The 17,341-nt window shown below is 47.0% G+C and overlaps 1 protein-coding gene across 2 annotated transcripts; it reads left to right on the top strand.

Annotated features, from left to right (window-relative positions):
• Positions 1-403: 403 nt before the first annotated feature.
• On the top strand, positions 404-16,853 carry CHST7 (carbohydrate sulfotransferase 7). Of its 2 annotated transcripts, XR_010302350.1 has the most exons (2): positions 404-3,183; positions 16,791-16,853. XR_010302350.1 is itself a non-coding variant. In XM_064143495.1 (1 exon), exon 1 carries the CDS (start codon positions 925-927, stop codon positions 2,323-2,325), a length of 1,401 nt encoding a protein of 466 aa, XP_063999565.1. In that variant the 5' UTR covers positions 404-924; the 3' UTR covers positions 2,326-7,688. The 2 variants fall into 2 exon arrangements, 1 of the variants encoding a protein (XP_063999565.1); XM_064143495.1 differs by lacking the exon at positions 16,791-16,853 and having other exon boundaries at positions 404-7,688.
• Positions 16,854-17,341: the final 488 nt, after the last annotated feature.

Below are 17,341 nucleotides of genomic sequence, written 5' to 3'. Positions count from 1 at the left end.
ATCTCCATCCCATAAAAGATTATTTAAGATAATTTTAGATGTCTTTGAAAAAACCCATAAGTCTAAATATGAGGTGGTAATGTTATGCTCCCACTGCAGTTAGTAAAGAGAAGGCTATCAGACATTCAAGACAGGCTGAATGTCCCTCTGCGGGTGCCCATTTCTTCCTACCAACTGCAAAGGATAACCAGCTCGGGCAGACACAAAACTTGTAATGTACAAACTGGAGCCATGAGTCACGATCGAGATGCCCATATCCCGTCGGCACGCACATACAAGCAAAAGCGTATCTGAAAAATCCCACAGCTCTCTACAACGCTGAGCTGCAGTATTTCTGAAACCCACTGCAGATTTTAATAGCTATCATCCATCCTAAAAATACATTTCCACCTCTTTTCGTTACTGTAGCGTGTTCTTTTCTTTGCAGACCTGGCAGACACGAGGACCACACGCTCCCTTCAGGACAGCCTCATCTGCTCCGTATCTGTCCTGGCTAACGTATCTTCTTCGCGGTGCACCCTTTCCTGAGTGGGTTACCCGCGAAGCGCCGAGCCCGCCCCTCCTATAGCCCTTCCCGAGGGGAGGGAGGGACGAGGAAAGTCGGGTGACGAGCAGCCTGGACCCTCATGCAACGGCAACGGCAGCGGCACCGGCAGCAGCCACCGCGTCGACACCGATTGGGGCAGGTGCGGCCGCTTCCGCGTCGCGCCGAGAGGAGGAGACGAAGGAGGCGGTGGTGAGGGCGGGCGGCGGGGCCGGCGGCCCCGAGTCTGGCCGGCGTGCCCGTGGGCGTGCTCTCCGGCGGGGAGGGCCGCCTGCAGCCCACACCCCCAGCCGCCGCTAACTTTGCCTCTTCGTGAAGAGCCGCCCTCTGGCAGCCAGAGGGTCTGCGGAGCCCCGTTGGTCCGGAGCCGCCCCCCCGCGATGAAGGGACGCCGACGGTGGCGGTGGCGCGGGGAACACCGCCGCTTCGCCGCGGTGCTGGTACTCTACACGCTGCTGCTGCTCTTGATAGTGCCCTACGCGCTGGACTACGGAGCCCGGCGGAGCCGGGCGGACGAAGAGCCGCTGCTGCGGCGCTGCCCTAGCCTGGAGGAGGCGCTGAGCGAGTGGGGCTGGGAGCAGCAGCAGTCGCCACTGGACGACGAGCAGGAGGGCGAAGATAGCACGGCCGGGGCAGCGGGTAACGGCAGCGCGGTGGAGAAACGGCACATCTACCTGCACGCTACCTGGCGCACGGGCTCCTCCTTCCTGGGGGAACTCTTCAACCAGCATCCCGACGTGTTCTACCTCTATGAGCCCATGTGGCACCTGTGGCAAGCCCTCTACCCGGGGGACGCGCTAAGCCTGCAAGGCGCCCTCCGCGACATGCTGCGCGCCCTCTTCCGATGCGACTTCTCCGTCCTGCGCCTCTACGCCGCCCCGCCCGGCCCCCGCGACCCGCTGGCCCCCGCCCCGCCTGCCGCCCCCAACCTCACCACGGCCGGCATCTTCGGCTGGCGGACCAACAAGGTGATCTGCTCGCCGCCTCTCTGCCCCGCCGCCTCACGGCCCCGCCAGGAGATCGGCCTCGTCGACGGCGCCGCCTGCGAGGAGACGTGCCCGCCGCGGGCGCTGCGGGAGCTAGAAGCCGAGTGCCGCAAGTACCCTGTGGTGGTCATCAAGGACGTGCGGCTGCTGGAGCTGGGCGCGCTGCTGCCACTGCTGCGGGAGCCCGGCCTCAACCTGCGGGTGGTGCAGCTCTTCCGCGACCCCCGCGCCGTCCACAACTCCCGCTTGAAGGCCCGGCAGGCGCTGCTGCGGGAGAGCATCCAGGTTCTGCGGAGCCGCCACCGCGCCGAGCCGCGGGGACCAAGCCGCCAGCAGCAGCAGCTCCTGCTGCCACCCGGCCTGCTGGGCGGCGGGCGGGCGCCGCAGCCGCAGCACCGCGCCGAGTTCTTCCTCGGCGGTGCCCTGGAGGTGATCTGCCAGGCCTGGCTCCGTGACCTGCTCCTGGCCCGCCGCGCCCCGGCCTGGCTCAGCCGCCGCTACACGCAGCTCCGCTACGAGGACCTGGTGCGGGAGCCCCGCGCCCAGCTGCGCCGCCTGCTGCGCTTCGCCGGGCTGCCCGTGCCGCCCGCCCTGGAGTCCTTCGTGCACAACATGACCCGCGGCGCCGCCTACTCCTCCGATCGGCCCTTTCTCATCTCCGCCCGCGACGCGCGGGAGGCCATCCACGCCTGGCGGGAGCGTCTTAGCCGGCAGCAGGTGCGGCAGGTGGAGGCCGCCTGCGGCGAGGCCATGAGCCTTCTCTCCTACCCTCTCAGTGGCGGCGACGCTCGGTAGCGTCCCCGCCCCGGCCGCGGGGAAAGCCCGCCGCCGGGTGAGCGCTAGACCGGCTGCAGGCGGCACGGGAGTCCGCCTGGGACGAGCCCGGGGGCGGCTGCGGGGTGGCGGCCTGCCCTAGCGGGCGGATGGGCGCCGTCGGGCAGAGGAGCGCTGGGAGTCACCGATGGCGTAGGGGCGCCCTACCGTTCACCTTACGGGCCGGGTAAGCCGCCGAGGGCAGCCCTGGCACAAACAAACATGCCGTGCCTCAAGTACAGGGTGCAGACCCGCCTCGGCTTTGATGGGGCTGTGTTTCCTTCGGGGACCGCAGCCATCCTGTGCCAGGGTGCGTGCAGAGGGCACAGGGGGATTTTATTAAAGCTTTGGTGAGAGGTGTCTTCTGGGCACGTCATCAGTTTCAGAGCCCTTCTCATGAGAAACAGTGACCACATGCAAAACTGGAGTGTTCTTTAAAACAAACAAAAAAACCCCAAACACAAAACTCCATCGAAACGTAAAAATCCCCCAGATGATGCCTCAGAGCTGGGAACTGGAGGGCTTGAAGGGTGTGGCTGTGAGAGCATCACCGTTACTGAGTACTGAGCACTGAAATGCGCCCACTTCTGTCCTACCACTACTGAAACTCTTTCGAGGAGCTTCTGTGAAGGTTGCTTGCAGAGGTCAGTGAAGGCCTGGCGGTCAGGAAGGTGCTTGCCACAGGTGATGTCTCGGCTGTCCTGCACCCAGTGGAGTGGCTCAGCCCCTTACAGGTTGCTGGTGCTCTTGGGAGGGAATCACTGGCCAAGGGAAGGGAAATCATGTCCAATTCTGTCCATTGTTTGGAGCATCAAGGTCTGCAGTTGTGCAGAGTTACGGGTAAGCATTCTTTTGCTTACATGCTTCAAGATGCTTGCGGCAGAAATCTTTGATTTTCTAATGAAATAGGTAATTATTTTAAAAGTAGGATACTTTTTCCTCCCTTAATATAGTGATAGATGGTGATACTCCTGTGAGATACAGGTGACTAACACGTTTCTTGGGAACATGTGTAGGGGTGGCTGTAAGTGGATGGCAAACACTTGGTACTTCCATTTTGTTTTCTTAGCCAGATGAGAGAATCACTTTTCTTCCCTGGCTTCCGGGCTGACACATTGTACTGTGCATAGGGTCCTCCTGGTCACATCCCCTCCAAACAATAACATCCTCTCAGCTGGCAACTCCTGGATGAAAGCAAATGTTTCCTAATGAGGCTAAGACACATTATGTGCGAAGTTCCCAAATAGAAGCTTGTATTAAAAACAAAAACAAAAGCAACTAAAATTATGTTTCATTTTGGACTTAAAACTGCCATTTTCCTGTAATGTGTATGGGAAGGGTGTGCATGTGTTTGTGTGTATGTGCTGGGTCCTTTTTTCCTTGTTTCTTAATTTGGAGATAGAAAGTACAGTTGCAATTTAGGAATGCAGTGTCCTAACTTAGAGACTGCTTCTGACTCCGTTACTGACTGGCACCATTTGAACAGCCCCACAGGAGCATACAGGTTTATAGGGATATTTATTTGTGGTCCTCAAATACAACGGAGAACATAAACTTTGAACAGAGGATAACTCAAGTTCAAGAAGAAAGCAACATTCATGTAATGTGCTGCAAATAAATGCAGTTCAAAGACACTGCATTACCATGGAGGAAACATTTGAGTTGCATGGTAGGTTTTTCTGCCCTGAATGTCATGCTGTAAAATACATCAGTGGGTTAGGATGAACCTTTGTTTTGTTTCAGCTCTTTCTCTTCCTTGACCTTCCCACCTGAAAGTACAGTGGTGGAAGAAACAGGTTTCTTTCATTATCTGACAGGAAAATGTAGCCATAAAAATGTTTTGAGTAAATCTACCTATTTCACAGTAGCATGCATCACACAATTCTGCATCCTTTGGTTTCTCCTTGAAGTGAAAATCAGAGGGGCTCATTTTGTGCTGGTATTGTGTTATCTGAGGGGTACTGCTGTATTCTCTCACAGGCACTGTGAGAGCAAAATATGTCTTGGGGCATTCCAGTGATATTGGATTGTAGAATCACAGAATCATTTTGGTTGGAAAACATCTTTAAGATCATCAACTATCAACCAAGCACCACCATGCCCACTAAAGTGTGTCTCAAAATGCCATGACTGTGGCTTTTTTTTTTTTTTAACACCTCCAGGGACAGTGACTCCACAACCTCCCTGGGCAGCCTATTGCAATGCCCAACCACTTTTTCAAGAAATAATTTGTTCTTAATATCCAACTTCAACCTTTCCAGGCACAGCTTGAGTCCATTTCCTCTCATGGTTAGTTACTTGGGCAGAGACCAACACCCACCTCACTACAACCTCCTTTCAGAGAGTTGCAGAGAACAATAAGGACTCCCTTTAGCCTCCTCCAGATTAAACAATTCAACGTCCCTTAGCCATTCCTCATAAGAACTGTTCTCCAAAATACATGGTACAATATACAATACATGGTATCTGAATAGATGAACAATACTTGTATAAACACTTTGGCAACTGTAGTTGGGCAACTGGAAAGTTCTTCTGGGAATATACCTAGCCTGGCTCATAGTGACATGTTTGGAAGAAAATAGATCTTCTTCCAGGCAAAAGATGATACGGTACTTATTTGGTTATGTCAGATAGGAGATTAAAATCCAGTATACCTCAGCTATTTGTTTTTAGCAAGTTGCAGTCACAGGTATGTATGGCAGGGAAACATCTTGCTGTTTCAGGTGATAAATGCCTTTCATAAGAAGTTTTTAGAAATCTACATTTGGTTCCACACCAGTTCATCACAATGAAGAAAGAAGTGTTGCCATCTAGCTTAACTTTACACGTAAGAGCTGGGAAGAAATCCACTAAGTGCAGATTATAGTATTTTCTGAAGCAGTTTCTGTGTCTGACTTATATATATAAAGATTTGTTTCATCAGAAGATACTTCCTACCACAATTGAGCTTTATTAGCAATCAGTTTAGTTTTTTTCCCTTCCCAAGCTACTCTTGTAGGGCTTTTTGTTTACTGTGAAAAGGGCTCTGTTTGCCGCAGTGTACAAAATACAGCAAGTGCAATTCGTGGCTTGTATTCAGGGTGTCTGGTGTCATTAGAAAACTCTTTAAAACAATCTGCAAGGAATATCTGAAGCTAAAAAAGCAGCAAGTAGCCCAGATTTGGATCTTAGAGCAGAATGTGCAAGAGCATCTAAGACTTGGTGATGGTTTATTACTGACTGATGTGATGCGAGTGCCTCAGTCACTAGAAGGCTTTCTACAATTCCCTCATCTAAGGTGGACAACGAAGACCCACCAACAAATGCATCCCATTTATCTCTTCAGAGTGTTTTGATAGTGTTGGAAGACATCATTCACGCTGCTTACAGCATATACTTTTTGGCTTGAAACTCATACCTTGAATCAAATAACCAGTACTGTCAAGTGTTAGTGTTGGTACTTACCTGGGAAGACAGAAACTCTCTAAGAAGACCCATGTGGAGTTTTCATTGGCAGAGGTCTTTGGGAATAAGCAGAGGTTTCTGAAAGTAGGACACCCATGGTTAACCTGCATTTTGAGTGCAGCTGGGTAGTTTATGGCTTGGTCAGTGTTTCTTTACTGTTACTGAGCTCAATGGAGATTTTTGAAATGAAGTCTCAGTTCTACTAACCAATGTAAAAAGCAGAAGTGTAACTGCATCTTTTAGAGCAAAGGATGGCATGATAAACAAGGGAGCGATAAACACATTTTATAGCCAAGCTGAATTTGGCAGGCTTGGAATTGGAGACAAGATCTGAGCTACAGTAGTTCAAACTGAGATTTGGGGAACTTGTGCTACACTATATACAATGAATTAACAACTTCAACAATGTTAAAAAGTCATAGTGGGAAATGGGAAAGCTGACAAATGCTCCCAAGCCTTACTTCTGTCATCTGCTTTTACTTCTGGTCATCATGACTCTGCCTTAAGGGAGGTAGAAATTTGAGTTCTGGAATAGTACATAAAATGCTGTGACGTTTCCACACTGGAATTGTTAACTGCTCTCTTACAACATTGTATCTGTATTTGAAGTGTTGCTTTTGGGGAGACAACAGCAGTGACATACTTGTGAGAAATGCTGCAAGTCCAGGGCCAAAGAAGCACTTAGCCCCTGCCTTTCCCGAGAACATTACTGATGGAGCTCTTGTAGATAATCCTTGGTATGTATTTACATACTTCAGTGCAGTGCAGAGTTTCTGGGTTCGTTATGGTAATACAGTTAAACAACATTTCTGTGAAGAACTGAGCTCCTGAAACACCAACAAGCCAACAAGCCTGACAGTACATTCTGTTCCTTTCTTGAACATGAAGAGTTACTACTGAGACTCTGATGGTATCAGGAATAGAGGGGCAGTAAGAACAGTGCATGTAACTTCTCAGAATCACCCAGCAAGCTATGCAGCACTGGGACTACATTAGAGGTTATTTTGCCATTTCTGTTTGCCTCGGTGTGACACCTACCACTATGGAGAGGGACGTGAGAAAAAGATGATTGTCAAAGCAAATCTTGATATTGCACTACTGGAACTTTTCAGCATCTCACTGACTCTGTGAGTGAGGGGCCAGGATCCACATTGTCCTACTCATGACTTAGGGACTTGTTGAGGCATACCACTGGCAGTCTTGGGTTTGGACTAAAGGACTTGTTGAGGCATACGTTTTTGGCAGTCTTGGGTATGGTCAACAGTCTTTGGTTTGGACTAAAGGACTTGTTGAGGCATACCTCTGGTAGTCTTGGGTTTGGACAACTGGCTGAAAGCTGATTAACATTTTAGTACTTTGAGTTTGGATATCAAGTACCAGGAAATTATTGCTTCCAATGTTGCTACTGACCTATGGCACTTGAAGTACCATTTCTTGGTGCTGGTAGATGGGAATCTGGTCTTTCCCTAACACTTTAAAATTTGTCATCCTGTTTCTAATTGTTTAACTTGGTCAAACTTCAACTGTATGTTGAAGTCTGAAGCTTTTCATCTTAAGCTTAAAGTCTCTTTGGGGAACTTTAGTCAAAATAGTGCACGTTCATTTGAACTCCGAGTTAGGCAAAAGACTCACATCCTATGTTCAAATGCTCTCAAAGATGTTTCTTTGAAGTCATTTAGCACCCCAGTGCTTTGGGACAGGAACTCCAGTTTAGGTAAGGGAAATGACCTCTGTGTAGAGAATTCCTCCCATGGTTGGTTTTTACCTCTGCCTTCTATTCTGGTTTGGCCAAATACATTAATGTTTGTAATTAATGGATAGCATGTGCTCTGTGGAAATCATTGTGGTGCGTGTGTATCTTTATTATGTACCAAATAAAATCTGCATTGGTTTTATCTTCAGTGAGCATGCTCAAACCTCTTTTTTTTTCCATAGAAAAGCTAAGAGTTGTACAAGACTTGTCACTGGGAATCACAGCCACATGACTACAGCTGGGGTTGCAGTGCTGCTGCTGAGCAGGGTAGGGAGTCTGCCATTCCAGTACTCCTACTGATGCCTTCTCTTTTCCCTGCTGCTAGTAGTTCTAAGGCTCTCAAATCCAATATTGAGCATTCCACTATTTAATAATGGAAGGGACTACAGACGAGAGGGAGAAGACACTGATGGCAGATGTGGGTTAAGAGGTAGCAAGGGAAGTAACTTGCCTTTGACTTGTAGGGAGCAGGATCTATTGGGCAAAAGGCTTGGGCATGAGATGGATGAGAGACTCAGATTTGATGAGGAGGGGCAGGTGGAAGCTGAGACTGGTTTAATTGTAAAAGGCAACTAGGAATATGTGGGAAGGGAAGGAAGGGACATGGAGAGTGCACTGGGAGACACAGACACCAAAAGCTGGATTGCAAGTGAAGCACTGGAGATTGCCTTGAGAGCACTGATCGGAGGAGGTCGAGGATAATTACCTAGGGGGATGGAAAATGGTGAGGCTGAATCTGAATTGTGTAGAGAAAACTAGTAGCTATTCCAAAGTCAGGTCTTCCAGCTTCTCTGTTCAAATGGCTGTGCAAACAACTGGTGGTAAACTAGCCCCTCTGGTGGAGTGCTGCTCCACACAGCAATGGTGATTTGTCTTTCACTGTCTCTTAGCCCATATAAACACGTTTCTGATGTAAACCAGAATGCTCTTTTCCCCTTTGCATGAGGAACTTCACACTGCCCCACAATTCCCCTGGCAGTGTCAGTGTGGGATGTGAGTAAAGAAGTGCACTCCTGCAAAACTGAAGTTGCAAAGCTTAAGCATGTTTGTAAAAATAGTTTTCCTTCACCTCCTCATACTGTTAATTCTCATGTTGTGAGTACAAGGGATTGTGGACAGCCATATCCTAGGCTACACAAAAAGAAATGTGTACAGCAGGATAAGGAAGGTGGTTCTGCCCCCTTACTCCACTTTGTTGAGAACTCACCTGGAGTACTGTGACCAGCTCTGGGGTGCCCAACACTGCAAAGACAGGGATTTGTTGGATTGAATCCAGAGGAGGGCCACACAAATGATCAGGGGGATAGAACACCCCTGAAGAAAGGCTGAGAGTTGGGGTTGCTCAACCTGAAGAAGAGAAGGCTCTGGGGAGACCTTATTAAGCTTTTAAGTATTTAAATGGGCCTGTAAGAAAGATATGAAGGCACCTTTTTTAGAAGGCCATACAGTGATAGGACAAGGGGTGATGGGTTTGGTCTGAAAGAGATGAGACTTAGAAGAAAATTATTTACTATGAGGGTGGTGAGACACTGGTACAGGTTACTCAGAGAGGTTGTGAATGCCTCAACCCCAAAAACATTCAAGGGCAGGCTGGACTAGGCTCTGAACAACCTGATGAAGTTAAAGATGTCCCTGTGTACTGCAGGGATGGGTTTGACTAGATGAACTTTAGAATCCCAAAGGTTCTGTGATTGTGTCTGAGAGCTGTCTCTTCCACCTGCCTTTGCCTGAAGTACCTTTGTGAGTGCCTTTGTTGTATCTTCTGCAGTGGGCATTACCACTAGCCACCAGAACAGAGGGGTCCGGAGGAGGTCCGTGCCCTTGTTTCAAGCGACATGCTGGATTTACAAGTGCCAGTTGTAGCAGTGACTCACATGTGTAAGGCTGACAGGTGTTGCTTTCAGGGTGAGGGTTTTTTACAAAATGCTAGGAAGCCTCTTGTACGTGGACACTGCGACAGAGACATTCAGTGTCTGCACTGCAAAGTCAAGCACCTAAGGAAACATGCTGGTTCCCCTTTCCTGCTCCTTGACAGTCATGTATCACAGGTGGTTGATTTCTCTCATTTATGGCACTTGGTTAGACCTGTCTGGGCCAGTAATGGATGGTGCAACATGCATTGCCTGGTCTGTGGCAGAAGTTAGAAAGCACACAGGAATCCAGTAGCAGACTGAAGGAAGAGAAAGGATAAGGACAGTATCTTATAGCTGAGGTATTCAAGAGCTCTCAGATGAACAAGACTCCATCTCTGGTGCCAGACTATCTGTAAGATGTTAGACAAATAAGTTTGCTTTTCTGAAGAGGCCAAGTCTGCATCAGGCTGCCAAAAGCTGAGCGACACATTTGGTATGCTGGAGCTGGCTCTTGCAGAAGTGCTGTAGCAGCGGGCAGCATGGGGGTATGCCCAGTTGGGCTCGTGGGAGGACTGAACCCCTGAGCAATCCACTTTTGGAAAGGGCAAGCGTACGGTGGCATGTTCTCTGTTCTCACCACTCAAGTCCCAAGGAGCCAAATTCAGATTTTTAATAGATCAATATGAAGTGAAATAACAGCCCTCAGTCTTGGAGGAGAATAAGCTGCGTGGTTTAGTTAGCCTCCAAGTCAAGACTGAAAGAGGACAGCAGCATCAGATTCAGTGTGGGAGAGAGGTAATTGAGCTACTGACAATACTGGCATAAGAACAGATTTTTCCACATAAGCACTGAATCACTTGGGCCTGGAAGCTGGAAGAAGGTGGCTTTGTTTAACAATGAGAACAGCGTGACAGGAAGTGAGGGGGAAAAAGACAACTAATTTTAAAAGACAACTGCATCAGTTCAGCAACAGAAGGGAACTGATAAGCTAGACAAAAAGCTGTGTGGTCCAGGAGCCTGATGATCCACGGAAAGTTCTGTACAGAGTGCTCAAGTCTGAAAATCAACATCAATGTACAAAAAGACCCAAGCCCAGTTTTAAAGATGTTTCATGCATTTTGTTTGTGCTCTGTGAAACAGAGGCAACGCCTGACCTTCATAGAAATGTAAAACAGTTTGTTCCGGAGTGCTCTGCCATAGGTTAATGTCTCATAACATTTCCTAAGCGGAAATCTGCTGATCTTGTCTTTACCAGCATTTGAGTAACATACACTAGAGCTGTGCAATAAATCCAGAGAAGAACAAACCCCACACCGTTAGCTCAGTAATATTTTCCCCACTTTTTTGAGGAGAGGAGCTGAGGGGAGGGGAAAGGAAAGGTGTCTCTGTTTGTATAAGCAAAAGCTTTGTGGTTATTCACTTGCAGTGGGCAGAAATCCCAGCTGTGTAGGCAAGCACAGGGTATGGAGACATGCAGCCCTAGCTGAGGATGAGATGCCATTGATCTGTGACATGATTATCACCTTGTTCATTTATGCACAAGTGAAACTGCTAGTTTCAGCTGTGCTCTGTGCACAAAGATGCAAGTGCAATTGTTAAAGTATTGGGAAGCAGGCATAGGAGATCAGCCCAAGTACAGCAGAGACTGTACTTGGAAATCTTTCCTGAGCTTGTTTGGAAATCTTTCCTGAGCTTTTCACCATCGGTTTAGCTGCTGCTTAACCAGGGATGACTTGGGTGAATTGTCATGTGCCATACTACCTCCTCTCTTCCTCCCCTCACATTTTTTTTGTTTGTTTGGGGTTTTTTTGGTTGATTTTAGTCTTTTTTGGTCTTAAAACCAGTTTAAGAACAACTAGTGATACCCAGCTTTATGTCAAATAGATCTGAAAATGAGAGGATGGAACATTTGTCACCTGTCCCAAGCTGTTCTTAAAATCATTAAGGATGAAGTCTCCATATCTTCCAGCAGTCACTTACTCCATTACATCAGTATATCCACTGTTAAAAACTGCTCTCAAACATCTATTTGAAACATTCTTGATTCAGTTTGAACATGCTCTTTCTCTTACTGGATGCAGAAAACAGCTTACTATCATTTCTCTGTGCTAACTTGGACTTATGTGATTACAGAACTCTTTTTAGACAACGACAAAATAATTCAACCACTCTGCTTTCCAGCCTGATAGCTTCCAATTTAGGTCTCAAATTTACAGTTCTTATTTGTCCTTTCAGATTGAGCAGCTTTCATACTCCACCTGGCTCAAGCCATTCTGCCTTAATGCCACTAGATTACATGACCAGATAAGGATTTCATTTATATAACCTCAGTTTCTTGCATGAAAAGAGCTGTGCTTTTGCTTGCCTGAAAATTGGTCTTGGCTCTTCACAAAGTCTTTTGAGATAGAAAAACGAGCATAAACCCAGCCTCAGGTTGCTTCATTCTGTTCAAATGAGCAATTGCTTGTTACATTCTGCAGTGAACAAGGAGCCACTTCAGCATGAGTTTCATTTTGAGCCTTAAGCTGTAAATTGGAAACCATAACTTCCTATTTATTCTCCAGAAATTGTAGGTGAAATGTTTGCTCTGGATGACTCTTCTAAGAACTTACAATTAAAGCAGCTACATTCAGTTGGAGGTAACTAGCCAATATTTCTTAAACTTTGTTCCTCAGTGGGAACCGAGTTAAAATCTTGACAAGCACCACGGTTAGGTGCAGCTACCTTGATACTTCTGCACTGGCAAAGGGTCATGCAGCTGCTTTTAGGTCTTCACTGGAGGCTACATGTTGCTTATAAACTGGCAAGAGTAACCTTGAAGGAAACAGCTAGTTAGCAGTTTAAAGACCGAATACACTTGGCTTCTTCCTAAATTTGCTTTCAGGTAGTTTGGAGCTAAACATGTTCAGTCATGCCTGTACCTATGGCTCCATGGATTCTCGCCAGGGAGAATTCCAGCTCCAAGACACCTTGCTCCCCAAAGCTGCCCTTGGAGCACTTCTCAGCGGGTGGGGGCAGAGAGTGAAACCCCTTTATTGGCTACAGAGCAGGGGCGTGATGCCCCATCCTCATGGCAAAAGTCCTACTTTTCTGAAGAGCAAGGCTGTACCTTGACTAACATTTACTTCTAAAATTGTTATCGTTGCCTGGGAGTAAAACATCCAGGGGTAAGTAGGCAAGAAGCCTCCTGTGATCTGTTACAGAACTGCTGGAATAACTTTGAGGTAGATGTTTAATTAATAAAACTTCTTAATCTTTTAATGATGCTTTGATCTGGGGAATAAACCCTACAATATAAACCATACAGAATTAATTCCTGAGACTTATTCCTGAATGTTTTGTGGGGCTCCATCACTGCTCAAACCATGAATTGTTCATTCTGGTATTGAGTGCTATTAAACCAATAAAGGTAAGAACTATCAAGGGAGGGTGATATTTACACCTGAGACTAAACCAGCTGTAGTACTAGAAGTATCCAACTGTGAGCAGTAATTTGAATATTTGTAACGGCATAAGTGCAATTAACACAGAGCAAAGTTTACATCCTCTGGACAGTCAGGTTCTGGAATAACTACCAACAGGTAAAAAGTAGGTTGGTCAAGTGCTTTCATGCATGCATAGTAGTATTCTCCAAGTAAGGTGTTAACTTCTACAAGAGAAAAGAGCACACCCATCCTTGTGAATTTGCTTGGATAAAGGCCCAGGGTGGATCACCTGCCTTTTCAGAGACCTCACTCTTTTTAATTTCTACTGCCTGTAGATGCTGTAGCTACAGCATCTTTATTAAAGCAGGCAGCTAGTGCTACCTTTTAGTAAGCTGAAGGTAGTTTTGTCTACATTTGCCCATAATGTTGTAACAGTTAATTCACCCCCAGTGAAGGGAGAACTGCAGGAGAGGTCAGAGAGCATTCTCTTCCCTTGCCTTTCTAAATACAAATAGCAAGGGCACATCACACCTTGCCCTATTTATTTTTGCAGTAAGAGTTTTACCAACATGTGTGTTAATTGTACCCAAGGAGACTTTCTCCCGCAATCCCTTAGACAAAATTGCACCTACGTATACTGGACTCCTTCTCACTGCCATAAACTGCTCAATGCTTCTCTGGACTCTAAAGCCAAACTCCTACTGTTGGCTTAAAAGCCCAGCCCACAGTTGAAATACCACTCCTTGGATAGCCCAGCTGGCAATAGGTTTTTCAAGTTGTGGGTAGCAAGGGACTGCAGCAGCAGGCTCGTCCAGGACCAGGGAAGAGGCTGCCTCTAGCAGAGTGGAGCATACCAGGAAGCTCTGCCTCTGACTGGCCACAGCTCTTATTTGCCTTTGTAAAACCCACTGTTGCCACACAAATCAAACTCACCAGTACAGTAGAACTGAAACCACTTTTTGTACAAGATGACTAGTGTACGGTGAGGGGTAGGGCATAGCTAAACATGGAACCATGAGTTCTCACCTCACTGCAGCATAAAGACTGAAAGCATTGCTGCAGGGATGAAGTAGGACTTTCTAGTGAAAGACAAGCACACTTCAGTGCTACAGCTGGTATTGAACAGGCTAGGGTCGGAGTGGCTGGAGAGCAGCCAGACAGAGAGGGATCTGGGGGTGCTGATTGATACCCGCCTGAACATGAGCCAGCAGTGTGCCCAGGTGGCCAAGAGAGCCAGTGGCATCCTGGCCTGCATCAGGAATGGTGTGGTCAGCAGGAGCAAGGAGGTCATTCTGCCCCTGTACTCTGCACTGGTTAGACCACACCTTGAGTACTGTGTTCAGTTCTGGGCTCCCCAGTTTAGAAGGGACGTTGAGATGCTTGAGCGTGTCCAGAGAAGGGCGACGAGGCTGGTGAGAGGCCTTGAGCACAGCCCTACGAGGAGAGGCTGAGGGAGCTGGGATTGTTTAGCCTGGAGAAGAGGAGGCTCAGGGGTGGCCTTATTGCTGTCTACAACTACCTGAGGGGTGGTTGTGGCCAGGGGGAGGTTGCTCTCTTCTCTCAGGTGGCCAGCGCCAGAACGAGAGGACACAGCCTCAGGCTGTGCCAGGGGAAATTTAGGCTTGAGGTGAGGAGAAAGTTCTTCACTGAGAGAGTCATTGGACACTGGAATGGGCTGCCCGGGGAGGTGGTGGAGTCGCCGTCCCTGGGGCTGTTCAAGGCAGGACTGGACGTGGCACTTGGTGCCATGGTCTAGCCTTGAGCTCTGTGGTACAGGGTTGGACTTGATGATCTGTGAGGTCTCTTCCAACCCTGATGATACTGTGATACTGTGAAAATGCCATGCCACAAACCAAGCTGCTGTCTGTAGCAGTGGCTTCTATTTAGTTGTCCTTTCTAGACTGAAGCCTGTTTTCAGGTTACAGCTCCTGTTTTCAGATTCTGTGTAATCATTTATTATTTAAATACTACTTCTTGCCCCAAACCAAGACAGTAGAATTGGCATTGTTCAAGCTTTGTAACAGACACAGATCTGATAATGTAATTTCATTGATCAGGTGGTCCAGAACAGATAGTGTGTTTTGAAAGTCAAATTTTCAAGCATTACACTGCACAAATACCAGTAAAGTCACTCTCAAATATGGAGCATCTGGATATTCAAGTTCCAGTCTCTTTAAAACCTCATGGCTGACCAGAATGGACAAACACAGCTAAAATGCAGCAGCTTCTAATGTCTGGAAATGCTGCTTCCAGCTATACACATGGAAACATGACAATGACAATAGTGTAAGATGTTTCGCCCCTTTCCATTGGAACTGCTGTATTTCACGCTCAGATTTGCCAACTCTATGGATCATGCTGCCATCGAAACACAAAGAAATGATTCACTACTTGCAAAGCACAGCAAAATCCTCAGATTGTATCACTGGGAAGAGTAAGACCATCCCTGCTCAAAGGTGGTCACAAGGTGAGCCTTGCCAGCAATTTCATAAGCTACCAAGAAGTGCCCATTCCTTCGGTGTTCTTATGGAGAAAAAGTGCAAGGCGTGAAGGAAGTATTTTTCCTGAGGTGGAAATTCCTGTTTTCATTAAACTGAAAAATAATCCCAGTGCCAACCAGTCACTACAGTAACAAATTCTTCAATTTGTATGCAGCTAGAGTGGCTCTGGTGTAAAATGTGTGAAAAGATAATGCAAGGTAAGAAAGACTGTCCACTGGTATCTTACACTGGATAGTGCTCTGCCTAGGCTCCACATCAAGTCCACCTATGCATCACTGCTCTACACAGTACTAACAAACAGCTTCAACTCCCCAGCCCAGGGTCTCTGCAGGTAGAGTTAACACAAGGCCTCTGTTCTCAGCCTTAACCTCTTGCTGCAAAACTGTGTCTGTACATGGGGAAAAACCTCACAGCAGCAGCACCTGAGCCTCGGGCTAGCAGGATGCACACAGGAAAAGCAATGCAACAAAAGATGTCCTTACTCCTCTCCAAACTCCTGAGCTGTTCTGGGAGTGCCTAAGGCAGAGGCCAGGTTTGGCTTGTGTTGAACAGCCCTTAGTGCAGCTGGTCTGGTCAGAAACGCTGACCTTTGAACCTGTCGATACCATTTTGAACAGCAGGTTTCACTGTTTGCTTAGGGTAATAGCACTGCCTTTGGTTTACTGCTTCATGGCAGCTTTTTTAGTATCAGCTCACTCACCACCATTCTGTTCTCCTTTGCCATAATATTCTCAATTTTACAAATGTCAAGTCTTCCTTTGCCATCTCCTCTATCCATCTGAAGCAACTCAGGTGTTTATTCACAATGTAGAACTTGTACTGTATTTCTGGTTACCTTTCTGCCCTGCTTTGTGCCGTTTCATTATTCATTTTTATGTCCTTTAAAACATGACCAAAGCTACACAGGATGCTGATGGCAGGGACACATGGGAGACTTAAAGAGCAACTGGGTTGTGATTTTGAATTCAGCTCCCAGCATTGCTGGTCTTTTAAAATGTTCCTGCTATGTTCTGAACACTAAAGAGAATGATTTGAAGCTCCTTCTTACAAGGAAACAACATTTATATAGGTGGAGGTGCTTTTCACTAAGTGCTTCCCCACATTTTATATTCAAACTTGTGTTCTATAACCCTGGGTAACCAAGTATCCCACATGTTTTTCACTTTCCCACTTGCTCCCTTCAGATCCAGCAGCACAAACCTTGGGATGACATTGCTAGCAACCTCTGCCTATTATGGAAACTGGTGAAATTATTAGAATCAATCAGAACTCAGTTATTAATCCTGAAAAGAGTCCTCTTCCTACAGCAATCAAGACAGCATGAGCAAAAAAGACTTCACAAATACCATCTTGCAAAAGGAAGCATGTTATCCGGAGCTCCTTTGTCTGTTTGATCACTTGCACTTTCTGTTACAGCCACGTTGATGCAAATCTATATAGTATTTCTCCATGTAATAATGTTTCCTTTTAGTTGCAGCTTGCAGACGTTCCTAAAATAAAAGGATATTGGAGCAACTGTGGGATGCTCCCAGGTGAGACTCATTAATTCCATTTTAAAAAGGGGGACTCCAAATCAATCTGTTCTCTGAGAAGGGGGTGGAGTTGTTAGCTTTACCTTGAGGAAAGGTCTACCAGTATCAGGCCTTTTCAGTTCCAAGCTGAAGCACAGAGTTCATATGTCAAGCTACAGCAAGATTTGCACTACTAACAGTCAAACAAGAGATGACTTATTTCTAGCTTGACTACAGATGACAAATATGATTATTTGTGCTAGTAACTTGAAGCAAAACAACAAACACCACAAAAGCCAACAATGCTTGGTACCTGCTACTTCTGACTCCAAGGTTATGGTGAAGTAGGAGAGTACTAAAAAGTAGTAGTTTGTTGGCCTAGAATGGTAACAACACCTTCATACCTAGCCTTAGACTTGTTGACAGAGCAGGAGCTCCAAGCATCCCTAACATTTCTTCTCTTGAGAAAGGAATGTGTGGATGAAGCCTTAATCAGCATGTCTAAAACTGA

This window comes from Pogoniulus pusillus, chromosome 5 (assembly GCF_015220805.1).
Source record: "Pogoniulus pusillus isolate bPogPus1 chromosome 5, bPogPus1.pri, whole genome shotgun sequence".
Taxonomy (NCBI): domain Eukaryota; kingdom Metazoa; phylum Chordata; class Aves; order Piciformes; family Lybiidae; genus Pogoniulus; species Pogoniulus pusillus.
The sequence above is the reverse complement of the archived record's forward strand: the minus strand, read 5'-3'. Positions and strand labels throughout refer to the sequence as shown.

Coding starts and splice junctions, on each gene's coding strand:
- CHST7 (XM_064143495.1), top strand. CDS start 925: ATGAAGGGACGCCGACGGTGGCGGTGGCGCGGGGAACACCGCCGCTTC.